This window comes from Lepidochelys kempii, chromosome 2 (assembly GCF_965140265.1).
Source record: "Lepidochelys kempii isolate rLepKem1 chromosome 2, rLepKem1.hap2, whole genome shotgun sequence".
NCBI lineage: Eukaryota > Metazoa > Chordata > Testudines > Cheloniidae > Lepidochelys > Lepidochelys kempii.
Genome location: NC_133257.1, coordinates 211,657,110 through 211,678,423, shown reverse-complemented (window position 1 = coordinate 211,678,423; position 21,314 = coordinate 211,657,110). Strand labels below are relative to the sequence as shown.

The 21,314-nt window shown below is 37.5% G+C and overlaps 1 protein-coding gene across 8 annotated transcripts in view; it reads left to right on the top strand.

Moving 5' to 3' along the window:
* ITGB8 (integrin subunit beta 8) overlaps window positions 1-16,570 on the top strand; it is a 75,226-nt gene extending 58,656 nt beyond the window's left edge. The window contains exons 11-16 of one of the 8 annotated variants that reach the window (XR_012157535.1): window positions 3,459-3,684; window positions 6,117-6,220; window positions 7,700-7,863; window positions 11,269-11,337; window positions 15,263-15,419; window positions 15,650-15,730. Coding sequence is in view for 7 of the 8 variants with exons in the window: in XM_073333767.1 (XP_073189868.1) it covers window positions 3,459-3,684; window positions 6,117-6,220; window positions 7,700-7,863; window positions 11,269-11,337; window positions 15,650-15,817 (731 nt within the window). In the remaining variant the exon portion in view is untranslated. The other 7 variants (XM_073333767.1, XM_073333765.1, XM_073333769.1 and 4 more) reach the window with 7 other exon arrangements.
* The last annotated feature ends 4,744 nt before the right edge of the window (window positions 16,571-21,314 follow it).

Sequence of the window (21,314 nt, the reverse complement as noted above, 5' to 3'; positions counted from 1 at the left end):
ATTTATTTATTTTTAAAATCTGGTAGAGTGTCTGTAGCTCTGGAGACTGAAGTCCTCTGTTAACTACAGGTGTCTCAAAATCTCCTACACTTTTGAGATTGTCTGAACCAAAACCCTGGACTTAGACAATCTCTAAATTCAAGAATTTCAAGACTAAACTCTTGCACATTTTTTTCCGGAGATAGCTTATCCATGATACCAGTATTGTTGTTTCTATAAAAGAAGAGAAGCAGCTTTTAAATATGCATTTGTGCGAACACCACCAAACTTTGGGAAATATCTTTCTGGATCTGATTTTGTGTCTCAGGCTCATCTCTGGTTATATTATGACATGGATTCTGAAGAAGATGCAAATGCATAACATAGTATAACTACAGGTCACCCCAAATTAATGCCATCAGACCTTAGGTTGATCTTCAATTTCATATGCTAACAGACTAAAGTAGCTCAGAACAACCAAGCCAAAAACAGGACAGTGTGAGCAGTTTGAAACCAAATAAGCTCTTGATTTGGTACTTTAGGCCTTCATTCCATTCTTGGGGTGAAATTCTGTTCACAAAGAAGTGTGAAAATGAAAATTTTGCCTGATGCAGGAGTGTGACATGAATGCCAAAACACCATTACAACAGAAGCAAAGAGGCAGACAGTACCATTAGCATCGGTCAGCCAAAATTATTTTCTTTTTCTCAATGGAAGTAAAATTTAAATTTTTATTTTAATTTTTTATTTTAACATAACTTAATCTGTAAATATCTGTTTTGTAGTCCTCACTGTTTAACGAAATGCATCCATGTATTTAATTTCACTTCACTGTATAGTGCCCAACCTGTGCACTGATGGTCAAACTTAGTTCACAGTTACAGTAGTGCAATTTTAGAACAATGCTCTGACTTCAGTAGAGTTATTCTGGTTTAACGCTACTGTAATTGTTGCAGTACCTGAGTAGGCTGCCCACGCTGAGACCCTTTTCCAGTCCCTTGAGAGTGCACCCCTTTCAAGTGTCAGGCATCCACTTCTCTTTGGGATGAGATCTTGCAATCCAACCACTCTCCAGCTGAGTTTCTGGGTTACTTCCCTGGTTGCCAGCCATGTTATTTAGCAAGTTCAGTGAGCTTGGCACCTGCAAGATTTTTTTTCTCTGGGCGCCTGTGACAGCCTACATTTGCAATGATATAGAAACCGAAGCATGTTTTATTTTGCCCAACAGGTACGCAGTGCTTAGAGAAGTACATTTAAAATAACTGACCTACACAAAAGTTCCCTTACCTAAGCTTAACATTTCTATCCGGTGCTCAGGTTGGTATGGCTTATTCCCCATCTCTGAGTTGTGAAAACCAACCTATGCTGCTTACAGCCTTCTTCACTGGAGACCTCACAGCCTGTCAGCTTTTTCCAGACACACCTAGGGCTGCCTCTCCCAGCTGACCCCTTTTCTCTCCCCCCAAAAAACCCTCCTTTTCCAGGGGCACTTTTTAAAGCATTCCTGGTCTTTTGATCTTTTAGGATCTCTTTTGATCCCAGGCTTAGTCTTGGGAACAGTAAAACATCCTAACCTGAATGGAGCCAGCCACGCAAAGTCTGCCGCTAGCTGGAGAGCCCACCCGTTATATTAATTCCATGGAAGAAAACCAAGATACCTGAGAGCATGTCTTACCTGTGTCATTGTTTTACCTTTCCTGTTCAGTTCTGTAACAGCTTCTTCACAGCCTCCTTTGATATAGCTGTGTACATTCAGTTAGGCAGCAATACAAAACAGAACAAGAAAACAGACTAATAATATATTCATAAAAATACATGTTCCCAGTTCATCACAGTGACTATGAACATAACTTTGCTCAGATGAAGTAGAAATAATACTGTCAGGTTTCAGAGTAGCAGCCGTGTTAGTCTGTATTTGCAAAAAGAAAAGGAGGACTTTTGGCACCTTAGAGACTAACAAATTTATTTGAGCATAAGTTTTCATGAGCTTACGAAGTATCCGATGAAGTGAGCTGTAGCTCACGAAAGCTTATGCTCAAATAAATTTGTTAGTCTCTAAGGTGCCACAAGTCCTCCTTTTCTTTTTGCAAATAATACTGTGTGATCATTTAAATAATTACAGTATTGTAATGCATATGCAGAAGGGGAGGGAGTTAAGGTTCACTTTTCCTGATTTTTGAATGCAGAACTTTGCAACTTTACTGTTTTTTTAACATATGCTTTATATATTAGCATAGAATATATGCCTGTGGTCTTCTTCCCTCCCCCCCTCCCCGAAAAAGCAAAGTTTAAAAGTATCTTTAGTCACATATAGGGTGGGGGAGGGAATAGACACTACCATATGTCAAAAGTGAAACTATATAAGTGTCTACAAAATGGAAAACTTGTCTGCACACATTTTTAGCTGTCTCAGGCTCCCGACATTTCACATAGAAAACTTTAAAGGAGGTAAGGGCTTCTATATAGCCCTTGACTCCTTTAGAATGTATGCTTAAATTCCCATTGAATGAAGCAGAGCTCATTACATGTGGTGGTGGTGTTGTTACTGTGGTTCTAAATTAGATACAGCCCTCTTTCATTCAGAACACTAGGAGATGGTTGTTATAGTCCTGTCTTTAAAAACAAAAACAAACTACCATTTGTACATGATTTTTTTCAAACCTTTAGAGCTTGACCAAATCAAACCATATTTCACTAAAGCACTAAAATGAGTTTTTCATCCTTAAAAACTATCTCCTTTCTAGATGTGCCCTTTTTAACTCTATCTGCTTTAATGTGAGACCTGTTTAGAAAATTTCAGAATAACATTGTATGATGAGAACAGTGTAACTGCTTTTTTTCAGATTTCCCCCCAAAAGTTAGGTATATATCATGCTGGGGAAATTTCAGCCTGAAAGGTGAAAATTTCAGTAAGTTATGAGCAAAACAGGTGCTTAGGTTGACTTACTTTTTCCATTCTAACTCATTCATTTCTGAGAAATCATAGAAAAAGGCATCTGAGACAAAAACACAGAAAGTCATTTTGACCTCAAATGGCAATACAACCTATTAAATAATGGGATAGATCTTCCTCTTACCCTGAGCTGCGTGGACAGCGACAATTATGTTTCTCCGTGTCAGTACATCGGCCATCTAAGTAAGCTGTCTGCATGGTTTGCAAATGGAGTGTTGTAAAGGTCCTCCTTAGTGAGTTATTAAACAAACTGTCTAAATATCTGGCATACCCATGAGTCTTTTTAATAAGGGAAAACTAAGATGACATATTTGAAATAGAAACAACTGCCATATACAGTTGCTTATTAAAATCTTCTACGCTTAACTTGAATAGGGATTTCACACTTCTAAATTTAACTCTAATCGTTTCCGATTCTGAGAAATCTAGAGAATGCTAAGGATTTTGAATATGCTTGATCCAAGACGTGCACTTACTAAGGCAGATGGGGTTTAACTCAACACTTATATACTCTCTGATGTTGCAGGTAATGGTGAATGTGAAGTTGGTAAATGTAAATGCTTTCATGGCTGGGAAGGTGACCGCTGTCAATGTTCATCATTGACAGCAGAACACTGCATAAATTCCAAAGGCCAGATTTGCAGTGGAAGAGGAGCATGCATATGTGGAAAATGCGAGTGTACTGATCCAAGGAGTTTTGGCCGGTTTTGTGAATATTGCCCTACTTGTAACAATGCCTGTGACGAAAACAGGTATGTTTCTAATAACTTGACTTAATTTCCATTTTTAATGTTGTGTTGACCTCTCCCAGAACATTCCCATTCAGATGCTGTATATATTAGAATTTTACTCTCAATGTAACCTTACTTAAACATGAAGCTTTGAGTCTCAAATTGAGGCTTGGACTGTACAGTTCATCTGCAGCTAAGGTATTCATGGTGACATGCTCAGATCCACATGCAATGCACTGAAACTTACTACAAGTAAAAAAACAAACAAAAAACAGTATCCCATTAACTGTAGTCAAGATGGTTGTTTTATATATTTCTCCATTAATACAGGATTATCATGGCAACATATTTTCCCACTGCATTATTACTAAGCGGGAATAATTTAAAGATGGTCTGAAAGTGGTATCTGCTACACAGATTGCTAACCCTTTATCAGAAAGGTTAAAACATAAAAAATAACATTCCTGCCAATGAAAACAAGGCTATTCATAAATGGTTAAGGGAACACTGTTGTTTTGGGAACAGAGTAATAAAGGAGGGTAGTATATTCATTAATTTGGTTCTAAATACATCATCTACAGGGGCTGGCTGGGGGGGAGTGCAGCTTTGAGTTTTAAAGATGAATACCTCGGGTGACTAGTTCTGCTCCCATGTGCAAAGAGGTAGAAAGGGATCAATCCTGTTGCAATGCTTACTCTTGCAGAGAGATTAGTCACAACCCTGTCCTTGTGCTCTCTCCCCAAATAAGACAAGGAAGAATGAGCCTGGAGACAAAGGCTCCAGTCAGAACACTACAGCAACACAGCTGCAGACACGACTTACACTGACGAGAGGGATTCTCCCATCAGTGTAGGTAATCCACCTCCCTGAGAAGCAGTAGCTAGGTCGACAGAATTCTTCTGTCAACCTAGTGCTATCTGTGCAGGCACTTAGGTCAACTAAACTATGCTACTCAGGAGTGTGGAGTTTTCACACCCCTGAGCAACGTGCTTATGCCAGCCTAATTTTCTCATGTAGATCAGGCCTTAGCCATGTGTCTCCGTCCCCATTAACCAGTAGAGCTGGGCTAACAAGGGGGAGTAAATTATCCACTCTTTCAAAGATTGTAGCAAAAACGACATGCTGCTGAAGGCTTTTGCCAATCTCTCAGGCACGCTGCTTCCAAAAGCTCCTGCTGGAATGTTGCATCTTTCTGCAGTCCCCATTGTGGGCAATTTAACTCTTCATCTAAAAAAGAAAACAGTAAAAATAGAAAGAATTGATATTTATCAATTGAATTCTGAGCTGTTTAGTGTACATGCTGTTGGAGGTAAACCCCAGACCATGTCTGAAAAGGTGAATGCTAAGACTTGGCAGAATGATGTGAAAATAGAATATCTGGGTTATATCTGAAAGTCAAAGGGAGTTAGTGTCCATGCCTTTGAACAATCTATCTCAACTTAATTAAAAAGTCAATTGCATTTTTGTAGTAACATTACTGATGTTTGTCTTCTGTAGTCATTTAAAGTTCAGTTCTACTCTCAAAGTAGTAGTAAAAATGGCATTAGCTACTCCCTGTTTGTATTCAGAGTCTGATCTGTTGACATTTAGTGACAACAGTAAGGTGTTTGCTACTTTATTTCTGTAGGCAATGCAGACCCAGCCCTGCGCAGAGAAAGTGCTCATATCTATTCTTCCTAATGTATCATCAAAAGAATTCCATTTGCAAGGCTAAATGTTTCCCTTTAATTATTCCTGTGCCTCCCATTGAACACAGTGAAAATGTGGTGTAAGGGGGAATAAGTGGACTGCAGGATCGTTACTACTATTGATGATGCATGAAGGGAAAGAACCCACCTTTATTTTAGTAGCTCATGTTGAGTTTGTGGATCTGATAGCTAAAGAAACCACAAGGTAGATTCTGTGCTGCACCCCCTTAGATGTACAGCATGAAAGGTGTAGTCCAGGGCCAGGGGCGGGTGGCTTTGAGCCAGCATCTGACTATTTTACTTCACTACTTATCACCAAATAGTTTTGAAAAATGTTGTTGGGCTAAAGTAGACAGACAAGGTGAGTGCGGTAATATCTTTTATTGGACCTGTTGGTGAAATAGACAAGCTTTCAAGCTACACAAAGCTCTTCTTCTGGTCACTCTATTAGCTCTATGTAGCTTGAAAGCTTGTCTTTTTCACCAACAGAATTTGGCCCAATAAAAGATATCACCTCCCCCACCTTGTCTCTCTAATACCCTGGGATCAACTTGGCTACAACAACACTGCAAATAACAATGGGTTAAAATATTGCAAGAGAGAGACAGCATGTCTCAAAATTAATAAATAAATGCTTCTGTATTTTTCTAGCAGCAAGAGAACATTATTTGAACACACTAATTATTCTGTTGATTTAATCGTTTAAGGAAAATGCAGTTAAGTTATAGTGGTGGTGAAGTGCTATATTTATATGTTCATTTTCAGGAATTGTGTTCAGTGCCATTATTCTAACAATACATCACAAACTACACATGACCAGTGCAAAACCTCATGTGCTTATATGGTGCATTATATTGATCCAGCATCAGGTATGTAAAAACCTAGCTTTGCCTAATCACTTTAATAAAAGTGTGAAAACCATCAAAATTCATAGTGAAATTCACCCCCACCGTAGAGGACTCACACAGCACACTAGGCATCACTTAAGAACCATTTAAATCTTTAAAATTGAGTGTAAGTTATGTATAGGATTTGGTATAGGCCCTCTGCATTGGGATAAATTTTTCCCCTTAGTTAACAGTTAATACTTAATTGTAAAAAAGTCCCCACTCTTCCCTTCCCCTATGCCTTCCTCAGCCCTGCAAAATGCGGTACATCTTGACGTGTTATTTTGTAACAAAATTAAATCTGATATCGTCCTGCTTAAATATTCGTATGAATGATGTATTTAACACTTGGCACTGATGCACAGATATTTCTGTAATAACATTCCTTGCTCTAGTTAGCATTTATATTCTCCTTCAGAAGTAGATTGTGATTGTTTGAAGAAAGTTTATGTTTTGCTTCAGGGAAAATGAAAGATAAATAAAAACAGGAAATGTGATTGGCAAGCATTGCTAAATCAGATTTCCCAGATCCTTGAGAAGTTGCATCCAATAGTGAATCCTGCCTCAGTAATGTTTAAAGAAAGATTTACAGAAATCGATTATGGTATCCATCTGTTTTACTACTACTCATATGTTTACATTATTTCACATTACCAGAGCTGAACAAATGAAATAGAACGCATAGCTCAAAGAAACATTTTAATGCGTCTTTAAGTGTACACAGCTGTAAAGTAATGAGGGCGTGTAAAAGTCTTTCTCTATTAATAAACACAGCCAAAGCCCATTCACGTGACAGGGCCCAAACTGCAAAGAAAATTACATATATGTAATCACTTTTTGTCAGTTAATAGCTTTACGTAGACATTTAGTTTTAAAGAGGCATATAAAAGTGACAGTGATTCTATTTGGGACTTATGAGAAGGATCTGTCAATTTTTAAAACCATTAGAGGCCAAGACTATTGAGAGAAGCAGCTTGGTGCAGTGCATAGGACTAGGAGTCAGGAGATCTGGGTTCTATTCCCAACTTTACTACTGAGCAGGAGGGAAAGTGACCAGCCTGAGTTTTACCTTCCACCCTTTGTCTGTCTTGTCTGGGGCAGAGACTATCTGTTACTCTGTTTTCTGGTACCTAACACAATGGAGTCCTGATTTCAGTTGGGACCTTTAGGTGCTACTGTAACATTAAAGAATAAAAAAAATTGTGACTATATAGCTGGATCTTCCTAATTGCAATTTTTTTCCTGCTAAAGCTATTTTAAAAATAGTTTGCATATGGCAATCTGAATAATTATTCCTTCTTCATTAAATACTCTCACATGTAAAATCATTTGGGGTTATTTTAGGAATTTGGTTTAGTGAAGCTATGCTAAATTAATGTGCAGTGTTAAATTCAAACTTGTTTAATGGATGGCCCTTATCAATATTTTAGGTTTTACACTCTTGTTTTCCTTTTATTGCAGAATGTTTCTCTGACTCAAGCTACTTTAGAATCTTTTTCATAATCTTTATAGTTACATTTCTGATTGGGTTGCTTAATGTACTTATCATCAGGCAGATAATTCTACAGTGGAATAGCAATAAAGTTAAATCTTCGTCAGATTACAGAGCATCTGCAACAAAGAAGGTAATTGATTAGAGAAAATCATATTCAGTACATTTTTTGCTTGCATATAAGTGTTAGCTATTTGTTGATAAACTGTATCTTCTCCTTCAAGGATAAGATGTTTTTGCCTACTGTTTGTACGAGAACAGTAACATACAGACGTGACAAACCAGAAGAAATAAATATCGACATCAGCAAGTTACGATTAAATGAAACATACAAGTGCGAGTTCTGAAGACTGTTTTCTGCAAATCTCTATTTCCATCATTTTCTAATTTTAAAAAAGCTATCTTATTTTTTATTGTGTAAGAGTCTTGACTGATACTGTTTGTTTTTGTGGCATGCATTTTTTGAATACTGTAACAAACCAACATGTAAGCATAGTCACGTAATGTGACTATGTTTGAAGTTATGGCTGCTGTATTTTATGAAAGAGAAATGTGCATTACTACTGTTCAAGACCATTAGTGTTGGTGTAGCACTTTAATGTAAAATAATTTATTTAGTTATGCATAGAATGTAGATATGAACAGGGGTGACAAAGCACTGATCTCACTTTACATGTAGCTAGTATTGATGTGCGCTGTGGGAATGGGCAAAACTGTGATTAAAATATTAACATTCCTGTACATTATGGCAACAGATGGAGCTATTGGAGTACTTGTACGTGTAAAAATGATACTTCTTAAAACTTTTTTGGTTTTCCTTTCGAAGTTCCACTGATTTTGTCTGCTTTGACATCAGTTTATCTTCTTATAGTTACTTATCAAAAATAACTGGATTAATGAGTGCTTAGTTACTACTGGTATTTTGAAAAATCTACAGATTATAATGTCACTTAAACAGGGTTTATTCTTCATATGTGATAAAGTGTATACATTTTAGTATTCCCTTTGTTCCAAAATAGAGGCTTTTATATATATATATATGTATTAAGATATGTGAAAATTGAGTCAGTATAAAAAGGGGAGGGGGAGAGTTGTTGTTGTGTGGTTTTGTTTTTTGTTTTAGCTGACTGGAATACTCTGGCTAAATTCAGCTCTGGGGTTGGCAAGAGGAGCTGCATTGAAGACAGTTAAGTTACACCAGGGCTGTATTTGGTCTGCTAGCTACATTTCAGTGTTTTGCCAAATAAGGGCTCTCTTCTTGTTAAATATCTGATATGTCTGATTTTTCCACATCTGCTACTTTTTAGCTGAGTGAATCAGTTTGCATGAATCCTTTATTTAACCACCTAAATTGTTGTTGCTGTTCACTGGGATATGTATCCAGTAGGATGTGAAGGTGTCAACTTCAAAAGAAGAAAAAGAATACAGAAAAAAGGAGAGGAATTTTCCTGTGAGAACTAGTTGAATTGACTAATGTAGATTCAAATTCTGCGTTCAGAAGTCTGCAAGATCCTTCCTAGATTCAATGGGACCAATATGGATGCTTCTGAGGGCAGAATTTGTAACACAGAATAAATTGTGCAAAGACACTCCGCTTCTCCATAAAACAAACTCTGCAACAATGGAGGCTGTCGTCTTGTTGCTATATGCCATATAAAGTGCACAGCCAGTAGTCAGACTGGCTTGTTTTACGTTGTCGTAAAGTTAGGAAGTCCTGGTAACCCTCTTTGAAATATGCACTAAAATTTAGTTGGCAAAAAATTCTCTGAGATGATGTATGTTATCAGTGCTAAATACTGATATTCAATACTAATCTGTGCCTATTGCAGAGAATATTTTTTTCACTGAAACAAAGGGGGGAAGTCTTTATTTAAAAAAAAAAGCATAATAGACATTGTTGAGGTACTTATAAGAAACGAGAAATATGAATTCTCCCAATTCTGCATTCCTTCTGTACAAGTAAATTCCATTGAAATCTGTGAGAGATGTGCATGTGAAAGGAATGCAGGATTTGGAATAGATAATCAGCTTTATGGATTGTGTTTCACAGAGAGCATTCCCTAATACACTGATCAAACAGAAGTTTGAAAAAAAAAATCCTACAAAGACAATGGCTCAAAATGTCCATTGTCATTGTTCTAACAGCTCTAGCTATCAGTGGTAGTCACTACATACTTCCCCCTAATAAGGCACCTTTTAAACTCCTCTGTTAAGTATTTTTATGTCACACATCACAGTCGTATCTGAACTTCAGTTCAGACAGCTTAAAAATGTCTCACTAGAAAGTGGAATACATTACACTGATTTTATTTGTGTTCATGATAACCTTCATTTTTATTTGTTAATTATAGATTATTGAAAAGTATATGGCATTGAGTCATTTAAACTTTATACTGTATTTAACTTGAATTATTTTTCTTTATACTGCACAGTGTGGGACTCAGTCCTCCTCCTGTGAAAGTTAATGGGATGATTACCATTGACTTTACAGGGAACAGAATAAAGGCCCATGAGAAATGAGCATACTTAATATTGCTCCGGTCACAACTTGTTAAAGAGAGGAGGAAACAGGGTACAGTCTGGATATCAGTAACTGTTTATTTAATTGAAAGATTTCATGTGCTTCACAAAAGATGTGAACCTATTCTTTAAATAATGGAATATGATTTTTAACCTAATTTTCTTGGAATGAAGTATAATAGCCCTTAAGACAACATATAGTTAAGTGATATATTTGGTAAAAATAACTTATAATTGTTTAAAATAACTTCTCTTCATTGTTCACAAGTGTCAAATTATGGAACACAAGTGGAGTTGGGGACTTCACATACAGGAGAGAAAGGGGTCTTTATGGTAACATCTCCTCCCTACCTCCAAAATACATCCTATAACTGTTTCTCTCTTCCTGTTGCACTTTGTTGGAACTGCGGCTCTACTCAAATGGGGGCATCGCCAGCATGTTGCCATCAGACCAGCTGCTCAATGCATTATATTCCACTCGGGTCAGTGGAACTTTGCAACATAAATTTCATTGTAAGCTGCTGCTGTCTTGAACAGTTGTAACTCCCCCTCCCACTGTGTTAATGTCCCATGGAGGAGGTTACGAGTGGACTACTGACAAAGAATTAGCTGCTAGCAATGCAGAAGGCCAAAAGCTAATCTTTAGAAGGCCTGTTGGGAGGTCAGGCAGAACAAGATCCTCAAGACGGTGCCTGATTCTCAAGGATGGCTGCCATGCATGAGAAACTGTGGCTTTGCCTGCCAGCTGTTCCCCTCGGCCACTGGCCCTGCTTTTCAGAAGGGATGGTGCAGAGGAGGAATGACCCAACAAAAGCCTCACAAAGGTGCGGATCTGTGCTCCCATTTGCACATAACCTTAAATGAGAAAGCACTTACCCCATAATTCACAAGAAATTTGATCAGCACTTACGGTACTGTGGTTGTGCTTTGTGTAGTAGTTACTGTGTGAGTTATTGTAAACAAGATAGTTCTCCATAGTTCATATCATGATTTCTTCTCTTTATATTGTGTCTCTAAGGTGTTCTCTCCAAACAAAAAATATAAAATTTGGCCTCAACAAAAGTCACTACAGGCTTATGAGAGAAAGGTAAGCCCACTGAAAAATTAAACAAATTTCAAATATTTTGACAGTAGGCCATCTCCAAAATACGGAACATTTCATTAAAGAAATACACACAGGTACTAGATTTGTATTGTTAACTGGTCATTTGGGGAGTTTTTTGTTTTATTTGTTTTATTTTATGCCCCATAAGCACAATCTTTACATGAGCATCTGCAGAAAAATTGTTGGTGTTTGTTTAAACATCTGTATGAATGGTTTAATTAGTCCAGTTCTAAACTAGACACTTGAGCATAGAGAGGGCTGAAGCCTATTCATCTCTAACTACCTGTTCGCGTATATTTTAGAAAGGACAGATGCTTATGCAGTAAAAAATGTGCTCATTACTTCTGATTTTAAAAAAACACTGACACTGAGTCACTGTAATTCTATGAATTACTTCCAAGATCTATGAATACATTTATTATAGTGTCACAAATGAGTATGGGGAAATGGGTTGTTCATTTTGAAAATGTGCACATGATGTATGTGGAATTTTCATTGTGCCAGATTGAAATACTCCTATATATTCACAAGCAGTATTTAAAGGGGACCTTAAAAAGAAACTGCATTTGTCTAGCCATTCTTAATGTGTTATCAGTTATTTGAATTGTATTAATTTTTTTCAGTGTGATGGCTCGAAAATCTCCTATGTAAAGTATGGTTTTGTATTGTATGAGAAGAAATAATTTTCTGTAGCTGGTAAAATATTATGATACCGTTGTTGTCTCAAGTCACACTAGGGAATTAGTTTTTTCCCATATGTGTGTGATTGTGACTATGTTGCTAACTACGGCAGTGAACCTGTGAAACTTACTTTCAGGCAACACCTACTCTTCCTGTTAGCCTCGTTGGGTTTTATGATGCCTTTTAAGGCACAGCTCGGAGTTGAGGGATGTGCAAAAACGTACTGCCTTAGCAGGAGCTTGACAAGGCACAGTGTCTAAAGCAGGCAAAATGCATCCAAGAGCTTTGGGGAGTGAGGTTTGTGTGCAGTCCTTAAGGAGAGTACAGTATCCATCCTCTGTGCCCAACCTGTTCTACTAGCCAGTGCAGGAAACCATGCCCCTTCCCATATACTTGGAAGAGTCTCGACTGGCAGAGGCACTCACAAGGTATTCCTTGTGCATAGTAGAGTGTAAGGGCCATTTGTGTCCAGCCCCTGCATAGATGAGGAGGCTGTTCGCACCCTCTGTACCTAACCCTGTTCCCTAATGTAAACACAAAGAGCAATGTTGACAACTGACTAAGAGGGACTACTTGAGGTAGGGTTGTAGGACTGGACTCTATGAGCCTCAACTGAAGCCCGTTGAAGTCAGTGGAAATGTTTTCATTGACTTCAGTGGGCTTTGGAGCAGGCCCTAAGGAAGCAGTACAATTCACAGTTAGAAAAATGCACTTCTGAAAGAAAACATCTGCTTTTATTTTTAGTTGGAAATGCCAAGGTGTGGAGCAAGAAATTTTATTGATTCACTGAACTATATCATTCAGTGCTGAATGAAACGCAAACTGTCCAATCAAATTAGAAATGAAATGTCTCCATAGCGTTTATGCCATGCATTTGGAATATAAAAAATAAGACTTACATGGTAAACAATAATGAAGCAGTAGTTAGGAAGAATGTTATTGTTTTTACCTATTGCTCTATACCCAGAACTCTGATAGAAGTCAAGGGAAATTTGAGTGTACTGTACATTGATGTCAGCAATAGGTTAAAATTGCCCAGCAGGAATAGCTTGTATATAATGGGACAAATCAGTGCAGTTGCATGGAGCGTGAGCCAGTTTAGAATTAGAGCCCAGTATGTTTTTAATGTTGTTCAAGATGATTCTTTCTGAAAATAAATGTCCAGGAAATTCTTTTGCTTTAGAAATTCCTCTTCAGCTAGCATTTCCTCTTTGTTTTTGTTTTTTTGGGGTTTTTTTTGTTTTTTCCTGTTGCACGCTTTTGAAACAAGGTACGTAGTTAGGAAAAAATGAGTAAAATGTCTGGCATGTGTTGACGTGAGTTGAAATCCTGTCCCCTTTCAAGTCAATGGGAGTTTTCATTGGGGCCACGGCTTCACCCCAGCTACCTACCTTTTTTTCCTGTTTGCAAGCACATTAGTTTTAGACACATTCACTGTGCTGAGATCTATTTCACGCTTACTACTACTGTTTTAAAAAAGTAAAACTACTTTAAAGTGTCTCATTTAGCAAAGTAGTGATACAATTACTAATAATATAATATGGGGGTTATCTTCATGTTTAATGTGCTGCCTTTTGTAAAAATAAAGTATGTGAATATATAATAATTCTTTAGATTTAAAAAGTTTGATACATAGAAAATTTTAGGAAGGGAAGCAGGTTTTTAATAGATGTGTAACTCTTATTGTTCATTTCCAGCTTGAAAGGACATTTTTAAAATGAATCACTACTTAAATTTGTCTCGAAAACGTTCTGTTTTGTTTAAAATAATATACTTTTGTAGCTGGTTATTCATTTCAGTTGACTACTAACTTCTATTTTGATTATATTTATTAATGAATTGATACTGTAGTGTACTGTGAGATGTTTATTTTTCTATCAGAGCTTTAACAGCTATGACATAGCATTAAGTTAATGCAACGTTATTGTACTTGCTCTCTAAAAAAAATAAAATAAAAAAGCAGTATTTCATCCCTGTGGAGTGTCATGTTTTGTAATACACTCGTATTTTATCACTGATACTGTAAAAAAATATTTGTTATCCTCACTATAATGCTTCGTCTAGGAATATAAAGGTAGTTCGTTTGTAGGACTATGTTAAGGAAAGAGGAGTTTGCTTAGAATTGATCTATGATGGAATAGGACTGTATAAAGAGTGCTGGACCAAAATCTCAAGAAGCATGATTATAGGTTTAGGTAAACATATGAAAGCACATGATGGTCCAGAACTCTGTCTGACAGTGTAGCTAGGAATTTATCAGCAAACAATTGGGCAGCATTGAGTATGTTGGAACAGTATCTGACTCCCTGAATTCGGGCCCCTTTGGGCATGTCTGTGCTGCATCTGGAAGTGAGCCTTCCTGACTTGTGCTAGCCGCGCTCCTGCTAGTGCTCTAAACCATTGCTGAGACGCTACTTAGTAAACTGTCTCTGAGCCTCAAAGGAGTGTAACATAGCATAGCTAAGGGCATGAAGGCATGATCTGAATATTAATACGTGGCTAAAAATATCCCTCCTCCCTCTCTCTACAGATTGTTCCTATTCTGGGTAAAAATTGGCTTGTTGGGGTGGGCTTGGAATGGGGGTATACTTTTAAGCATACATCTGTACCTTCATAGGACACAGTTATGCTGCTTTACTAACACTGGTCAAAATAGTGTCTGTAAATTGTGAAAGGGACATGCACTTTGTTCTTGTGTTGATTCTGGTCATAATAGTTTCCCTACAAAAATGTATGCCAAACCGTCGACATGAAAAGGATTTCTATGCTTTAAGAACATACCTGATCAACTATAGAGACCGATGAGGCCAAGAAAGTCTAAATGAGCAGAGCTGTTTTCAAAACTAGCCCATGATGTGACATCACCAAAATTAACCTTTTTAGCTCTGTTTTGATTCACATAATCACTTCCTAGCCCTTAGTCATTCTTTCATCATGACCATAAATTGCTAATTCTGGCAAGAACTGTTTTTGCTTAATTGAAAATAGCACAACAGTGCCAGGACAAGAATTAGCATTCAGGTAAGGGCTGCTGTGTTCATAACAATCTGTATGTCGCTTACATGAGCCCTTGGACTCAGCAATGCAAGAGAGAAACCTTGGAAATGATATATGGCAACATAAGAAGAGAGTGTTCTGAATGTTAAGAAAAGGAAAAATGTATCATTTTACCTCTTTTTTTTTCTTTCAAAAGCTAGAACAATGACCACAATTTTCATAATTTCAGTGGAAGAGGACGAAGTTGAGGAACTGTTAGAGGCAAAGTATGGGCTATAGCAAATAAACTTATGCACCTACAAAGCCCTCTCCCCATTAACGACAGTGGTCCTGGTACTAAGCTATGTTGTGCACCTCCCAGTCCTCACCCCTGTTGTGGAATGATGGTAAATGAGCTTTATGAAGCCTTTCTCTTTTTCTACACAGGATGTGAAATGCAGCTATTAAACTGGACGATTACACAGTTATTTGTACACATAGTGATAGTTTTTGGCACCATTACAGCATATAATATCTTATAATTATTCACGACATTCACCTCATTGCACAGTCAGTGACCCTAATTGGGATTAAGGTGGTTTGGCTCTAATCTAATGCTACTTGTATTGTTTTGCAGATCCCCTTGACAAGAAACAAGCTTGTAGTTCAAGCTCTCAGAAGAGGAGGGAAACCTCCCTTACAGCCTCTAGAGCCTAGGGATGAAAGAGGCCGTGACTTCAACTACTTCTTTGACAACAGTGATGTAGGTGTACTCCCCTACTGTGTAATTTCAGTCTCTGTGTGATTCCCGTTGTGCTAAGGGCAAGATTTGACCCAACATACCTAAAGAAGTATAAGTCGTCTGTGTCTGTGTGAGTGAGAGAGAGAGATCTGTCCAAACAGATCTGTGCTAAAAAGTACAGTGATGGTTTGAGTAAAGATCTGGATTATGAGGTGGCACTGTAGCAACTGAAAAGGGATCAATGGGAGTGGGGAGAGAGGAGAAGAAGCTGTTATCAAGCTGAGCATTACTAGCAGAAGAGCAGATTCTGAAGGGTGTTGCGGGGGGGTTATTTTGTTGATCTGCAATAAAGAAAAGAACCTTAGAAATATGCACTTGAAACTCTGGGTTTATAACAAAACATTTAAAATGTACAAAATAAATAAAACTTTGATTATATAGGAAACTTGCCTGGCCTGAAATTGTTTGAGAGGGTGATGTCTCCGGTATTGTAAGCATGAGCAAATAACTTGTGGTGCTGAAGCTGCTAGCTCCCACTGATGCTGTTGGGAGAGTGTGCATGTGTGGGCACATCCAAAGAACTGACGCCTAAATGTTTAGCTAACCCAGTAAATAAGATGTGTTCCCCATCATGGGGAGTAGTGGGCACACAGCACGCACCGGCCTCCCAAGGCTGCATTGGGAGAGTGCGTCATGCTCCGCTTCAGCTTCTGTGCTTTCCACTCAGCCCAGATCATCATCTGGCCTTTGATCATTTTCTTGCCTTCAAACCAAACAATGCCCCAAAGTATGAATGTTATTGTTCTGTAATAACATTTGTGAATGTAAATAAAGATGCAATAAAACTATTACCAGCAAAACAAATCATTCAGGTATCAGTTACTGAAGGGACGCTCTCCAATATATTTTTAAATTCAGTCAAATTTTAATTAGCAAACAGAAACCAACACATTTGGCCAGATTCATTACTGCTGTAAAAGAGTGTGCAGCTCCATTGAAATGAACAGAACTGCGCTCGAAACAGGTCTTAATTTGGCTGATGGAGAACGTGATTTCCACCACTGAGGAGGACTCACTGCAGATATCTCACCATTGACACAAAGGGCCTTCTCAGCAATGTTGGTAATTTGTGTGTGTGTGAGAAAGAGAGAGAGAGAGAGAGAAGGAAGTCTATTGTGCAGGGCACAGTGACTCTCAAATAGGTCAACTTGACCTGCTCTGCAGCCACAGCCTTCTGGGTGTCTTGCATCATGGAAAAGAGACAGTAGTTTCTTTTGGGACTGTCCAGCCTAAAGCAAACAGGGGGATTCTCCAGCTAAGTTGTAGTCTGTGGGTCCCATTGTTTCATGGCCTCTGCAATGGATATGCCACACAATGTTCAAAGTACCCATCAAATACCATAGCTGTGAGTGAGCATAAACATGCATTTGTGTAACTATGAAATTTCGCTGTGTATCTGTCTGTGCCCATGGGAATACATGGAGTTTACTCACTTAAAGGAGAAAATAATTTTGCATGTGAAATGGGTACATGCATATTTTCCATGGCTCAGTTATTGGACAGGACTTTGAAAGTGTGACCTTGTATGTGACAATTAGGAGGCCAATGTTTTCTCATTCTTCAAGAATAGATATGAGGGAGAATGCTTATGCAGACTGTTCTGCAAACCAGCAGAAAGTTGAATTTCCTATTAAGAAAATGTGTTGTTGTATGAAAGAGGAAAACAGACCATCTACTGTGTTACATATTGTCAAATATAAAAATTAGTTGGATCAAGTTCCAGCCAAAGAGCCAGACCCTTTTGGTTTCAATGATTTTATATTAGCCTTGACTTAAGATTTTCTTCTATGTTTTGTTTCAAGTGTCTCCAAAGCTCCAACGGAGAAAATTCTTATCAAGTGGTTGAAGCATGAAATTAGGATTTGGGAATTCTGGCTTGCTCACTAACTGTTCTCTGTGTGATTGGGCAATCATTTAACATGGCCAGATTTAATTGCTAACCACCCAAAATACCAGTTGAAGTAAGTCAGAACTATCGGTGCTTTATCACGTTTGAAAATCAAGTCCTTAATCTTGCCTCTGAAAGTGGGTATAATGTAATTATATCTGATTTACAGAAATGATGGCATCAATTAGTATTTGTAAAATCTTTTGAGATTCTCTAATAATGTAAAAAGCAAAATTCTTAAATATTTATTTTTATTTTGCAGACCAAAAAATGAAAAACTTCATTTGTTGCCTAATTTGATGTCCCTGATTGGATTGGGAAGCATTCATTTGTGCTTCCCCACTCCCATGTTTCTTGCATTTTAGATTTATCTCTGTTTGTCTCAGTGAAAACTGAGAGGTTGCAATAGAACTACTTGAAACTGTAATGCAATGTGCAGTTTAGTAGTTCAGGTTTTTTCCTAAAAGGATCCTGCTTTCCTGGTTAGTTACTTTTTCTTAAGTATATGAATAAGAAATAAATATAGAATATAAATATATAATATATTTTCTTGAAAAATAAAAATTCATCAAATGGGCCATGCTTCCAGCAACACTACAGAAATCTTCATGGGGCAAAGTGAGTTACTAAATTTAATTAATCTCATATGAGCAATTTGATGCTGAATAGTAGTGACCTAGTTCACACAGAATTTAAGTACCTTAACTTGCCAAATTCTTTTTGCTTATTTGATCAGTACCTGGTTACTATGTCTCTCTTAGCATAATGTGGGTGTTTGCCAGTGAATTAAAGCCTGCAGTGGCCTTTGAGATAAAGGAATTATTATTCTTTTGCAAACTTTGGCAGTGAAGGCAGTGTTATAATTTTGTTATGACTACAGTGCCTGGATTACTGCAGTTATATCCAATTTAAAATCACAAGTGAGACTCATCACTAGGTATCCCTGAAACATCCAGAATAAACTCTAAGTGAATCAGAAATCTCAGTAAACCCAAAGATTAGGGTACAAAGTGAGACTATTAAATCAATTGTTTTTTTAAATTAAATCACTGTGAAATGTCTCTTTGGCTGACTATAATAACCTTTAAAATATGAAGATTAATGTAGACCAATATAATATTTCAACTTTCTATAGCACCTTTCATCATACAGGATCCCAAAGCACTTCACTTTTTATAGAACAGTATGCTAGTATTATACAGTGGGGGTCCAAAACACTAGCTTGTATTAGTGATACTGTACTGAGAAATGGATAGGCAAGAAAAAGAAAAAACCCAGAGTGATTATGGTGCTCACATGAAGAGCAACTCTTATCCCCCTGCAGCAGGCCCTTAGAAGATTCTCTGCAGTCCAAACCACTGAGGCTTCATAAAGGAATTAACTTGGGGCTAAAGTGTGGAGGCCCTTGCAAGGTGAGGCAATGCCATCCTAAATACAAATCTTAATTAATATGTTTCCACTTTTGTTTTACTTTGAGTATGAAAACAATGGGAAGGGGGACTTGCATTTATGAAAGTCTACTTAAAGGGCCAAATCCTGTCCATTTGAAGAAGTAAGTAAATTCAGCACAATGATATCTAAAACAAGAGATCGTATTCTGCTGATAGGCATGTACAAATCCCTCTAACTTCAATGGGAATTGCACATGCATAGCTGAAGGTATGGTTTGCCCGTAGTGTTCGCCTAAAAGCTAGCCAGCTCTTTATCTTGCATGTTTTTCTCGTAACATACATCATTTTGCCTCCCAGAGGTGCCAGTGTCATTTCATCTGGTGAAATTACAGTGATCATCTGCCTTATTGGGAATATCTTTGAAGTATAATTATGATGTTTCTGCAGAAAGACCTAAGTCCCAATGGATAATCTGAAATACAACTCCACAGGTTCACCTCCAGCCAAAAACATTACACATCAAAATAAGACCAAATGTTATTTGCTCCAATTCCAGTTATTGGTAGCCAGTTGTGCGTGTAGCTCACCCCTTTTATAAGTAAGGTCTTGGGTGTACTGGAGATCCGTCCTTATTTCAGCCATCAGTGGCCAGCCACTGATATAGTTGGTCAGTTTCAGCAAGGGTAAGTCCCACTGGTGCAAATAGTGGCTTTGCTTGTCTCCATTTTAGGGGGTTACACCAATTCATTTTTATTTATGGCTGGCCTCTAATGGCTGAAATCAGGACAGATCTCCAGTGCAGACAAGGCCCAGAAAGAGGGCACTGGGCTACATTGATTAGGGTCTGGGTTTGCATCTGTCAGGAATGCTATACGTATCACTTTAAGAAGTTTATATATATATATATATATATATATATATATATATATATATATATATATATATATATATATATATATGCATACACACACATGCACGAGAATATGTAGAAAATGTTTCTCTGTAATAGTGTAAGGTTTTCCAGCATGTTTGGAATTGCCAAATAGCTCTGAGGATAAATCGCATAATATTTGCTCTTAGAGCATATGAGAAAACTTCACTTATGCAGCCCCTCCCAACTGAGTCTCAATACAAACAAGATCATTTCTATTGCCATCTTCAGCAACAATAAAAACAAATGTGTAGGATTTTACTCGTCTGCTTGCCATTTTTATTGAAATTACATCTGTAGCAGCTAAATCTTTGTAAAGCTGCAATTTCCCACTATTACTTTTTATTATTTGTAGTAGAGCAGGTACTAGACACTATCCACTTATGCAAGGATAAGCAGTCCCTGGGTTCTTCCATCTTACTAAATTGGCTGCAAATATAATTTATACTAAATAAATACGGATTCCCAAATTTTCAGAGGGTAAAACTGCTTGCTTAGGCATGGTTCACACAAAAAAATTATGGCACTATAACTTTGCTGGTTTGGGGGGCAATGGGGGTTGATTTTATTTATCTATTTATTTATACTTTATTTGACAAATATAATTATGCTGGTATAAACCCTACTGTGGAGGCATTATACCACTACATTTTGTTGCACTTCCTGAACCAGAGTAAGTTTTTCACAGATTTTTAAGGCCAGAAGGGAGCATTAGATCATCCAGTTCCAGTCTGACCCGTATAACACAGACCATTAAATTTCACCCAGTTACCCTTGTATTCAGCCCAATAGCTTGTGTCTGACCAATGCACATCATCTAGAAAGTTATCCAGTCCGGATCTGAAGACCTCAAAAGATGGGGAATCCACCATTTCCCTGAGTAGATTGTTCCCATGGTTAATCAACGTCACTGTTAAAAATGCCTTATTTCTAACTTGAATTTGTCTGCACTTTTTAGTGGTGTAATTCCATCAGCACTAGACGGGGAGGTTGTACCATATCAGCATGGTTAAAGCACCAAAACTTTCTAGTGTAGACAAAGCCTAAAAAAGTCTATTCTCTCCTCTATCTGTGCTTAAATCTGTATGGGGAATCTGCATATACCAATTGGAGAATTTACAAATCTAACTTTACAATCAGAAGGACGTTATCTTAACGTCTTAAGTTTTTATTTGACTTGTCTATGTCTTGCTCAATTTTTATACAGGCAAACTCAGTGTGTTACATTAAAAGAACATGATATATAAATAGCAAGTTCTCAGCCCAAAGGAACCCAAAGCACTTTTACAA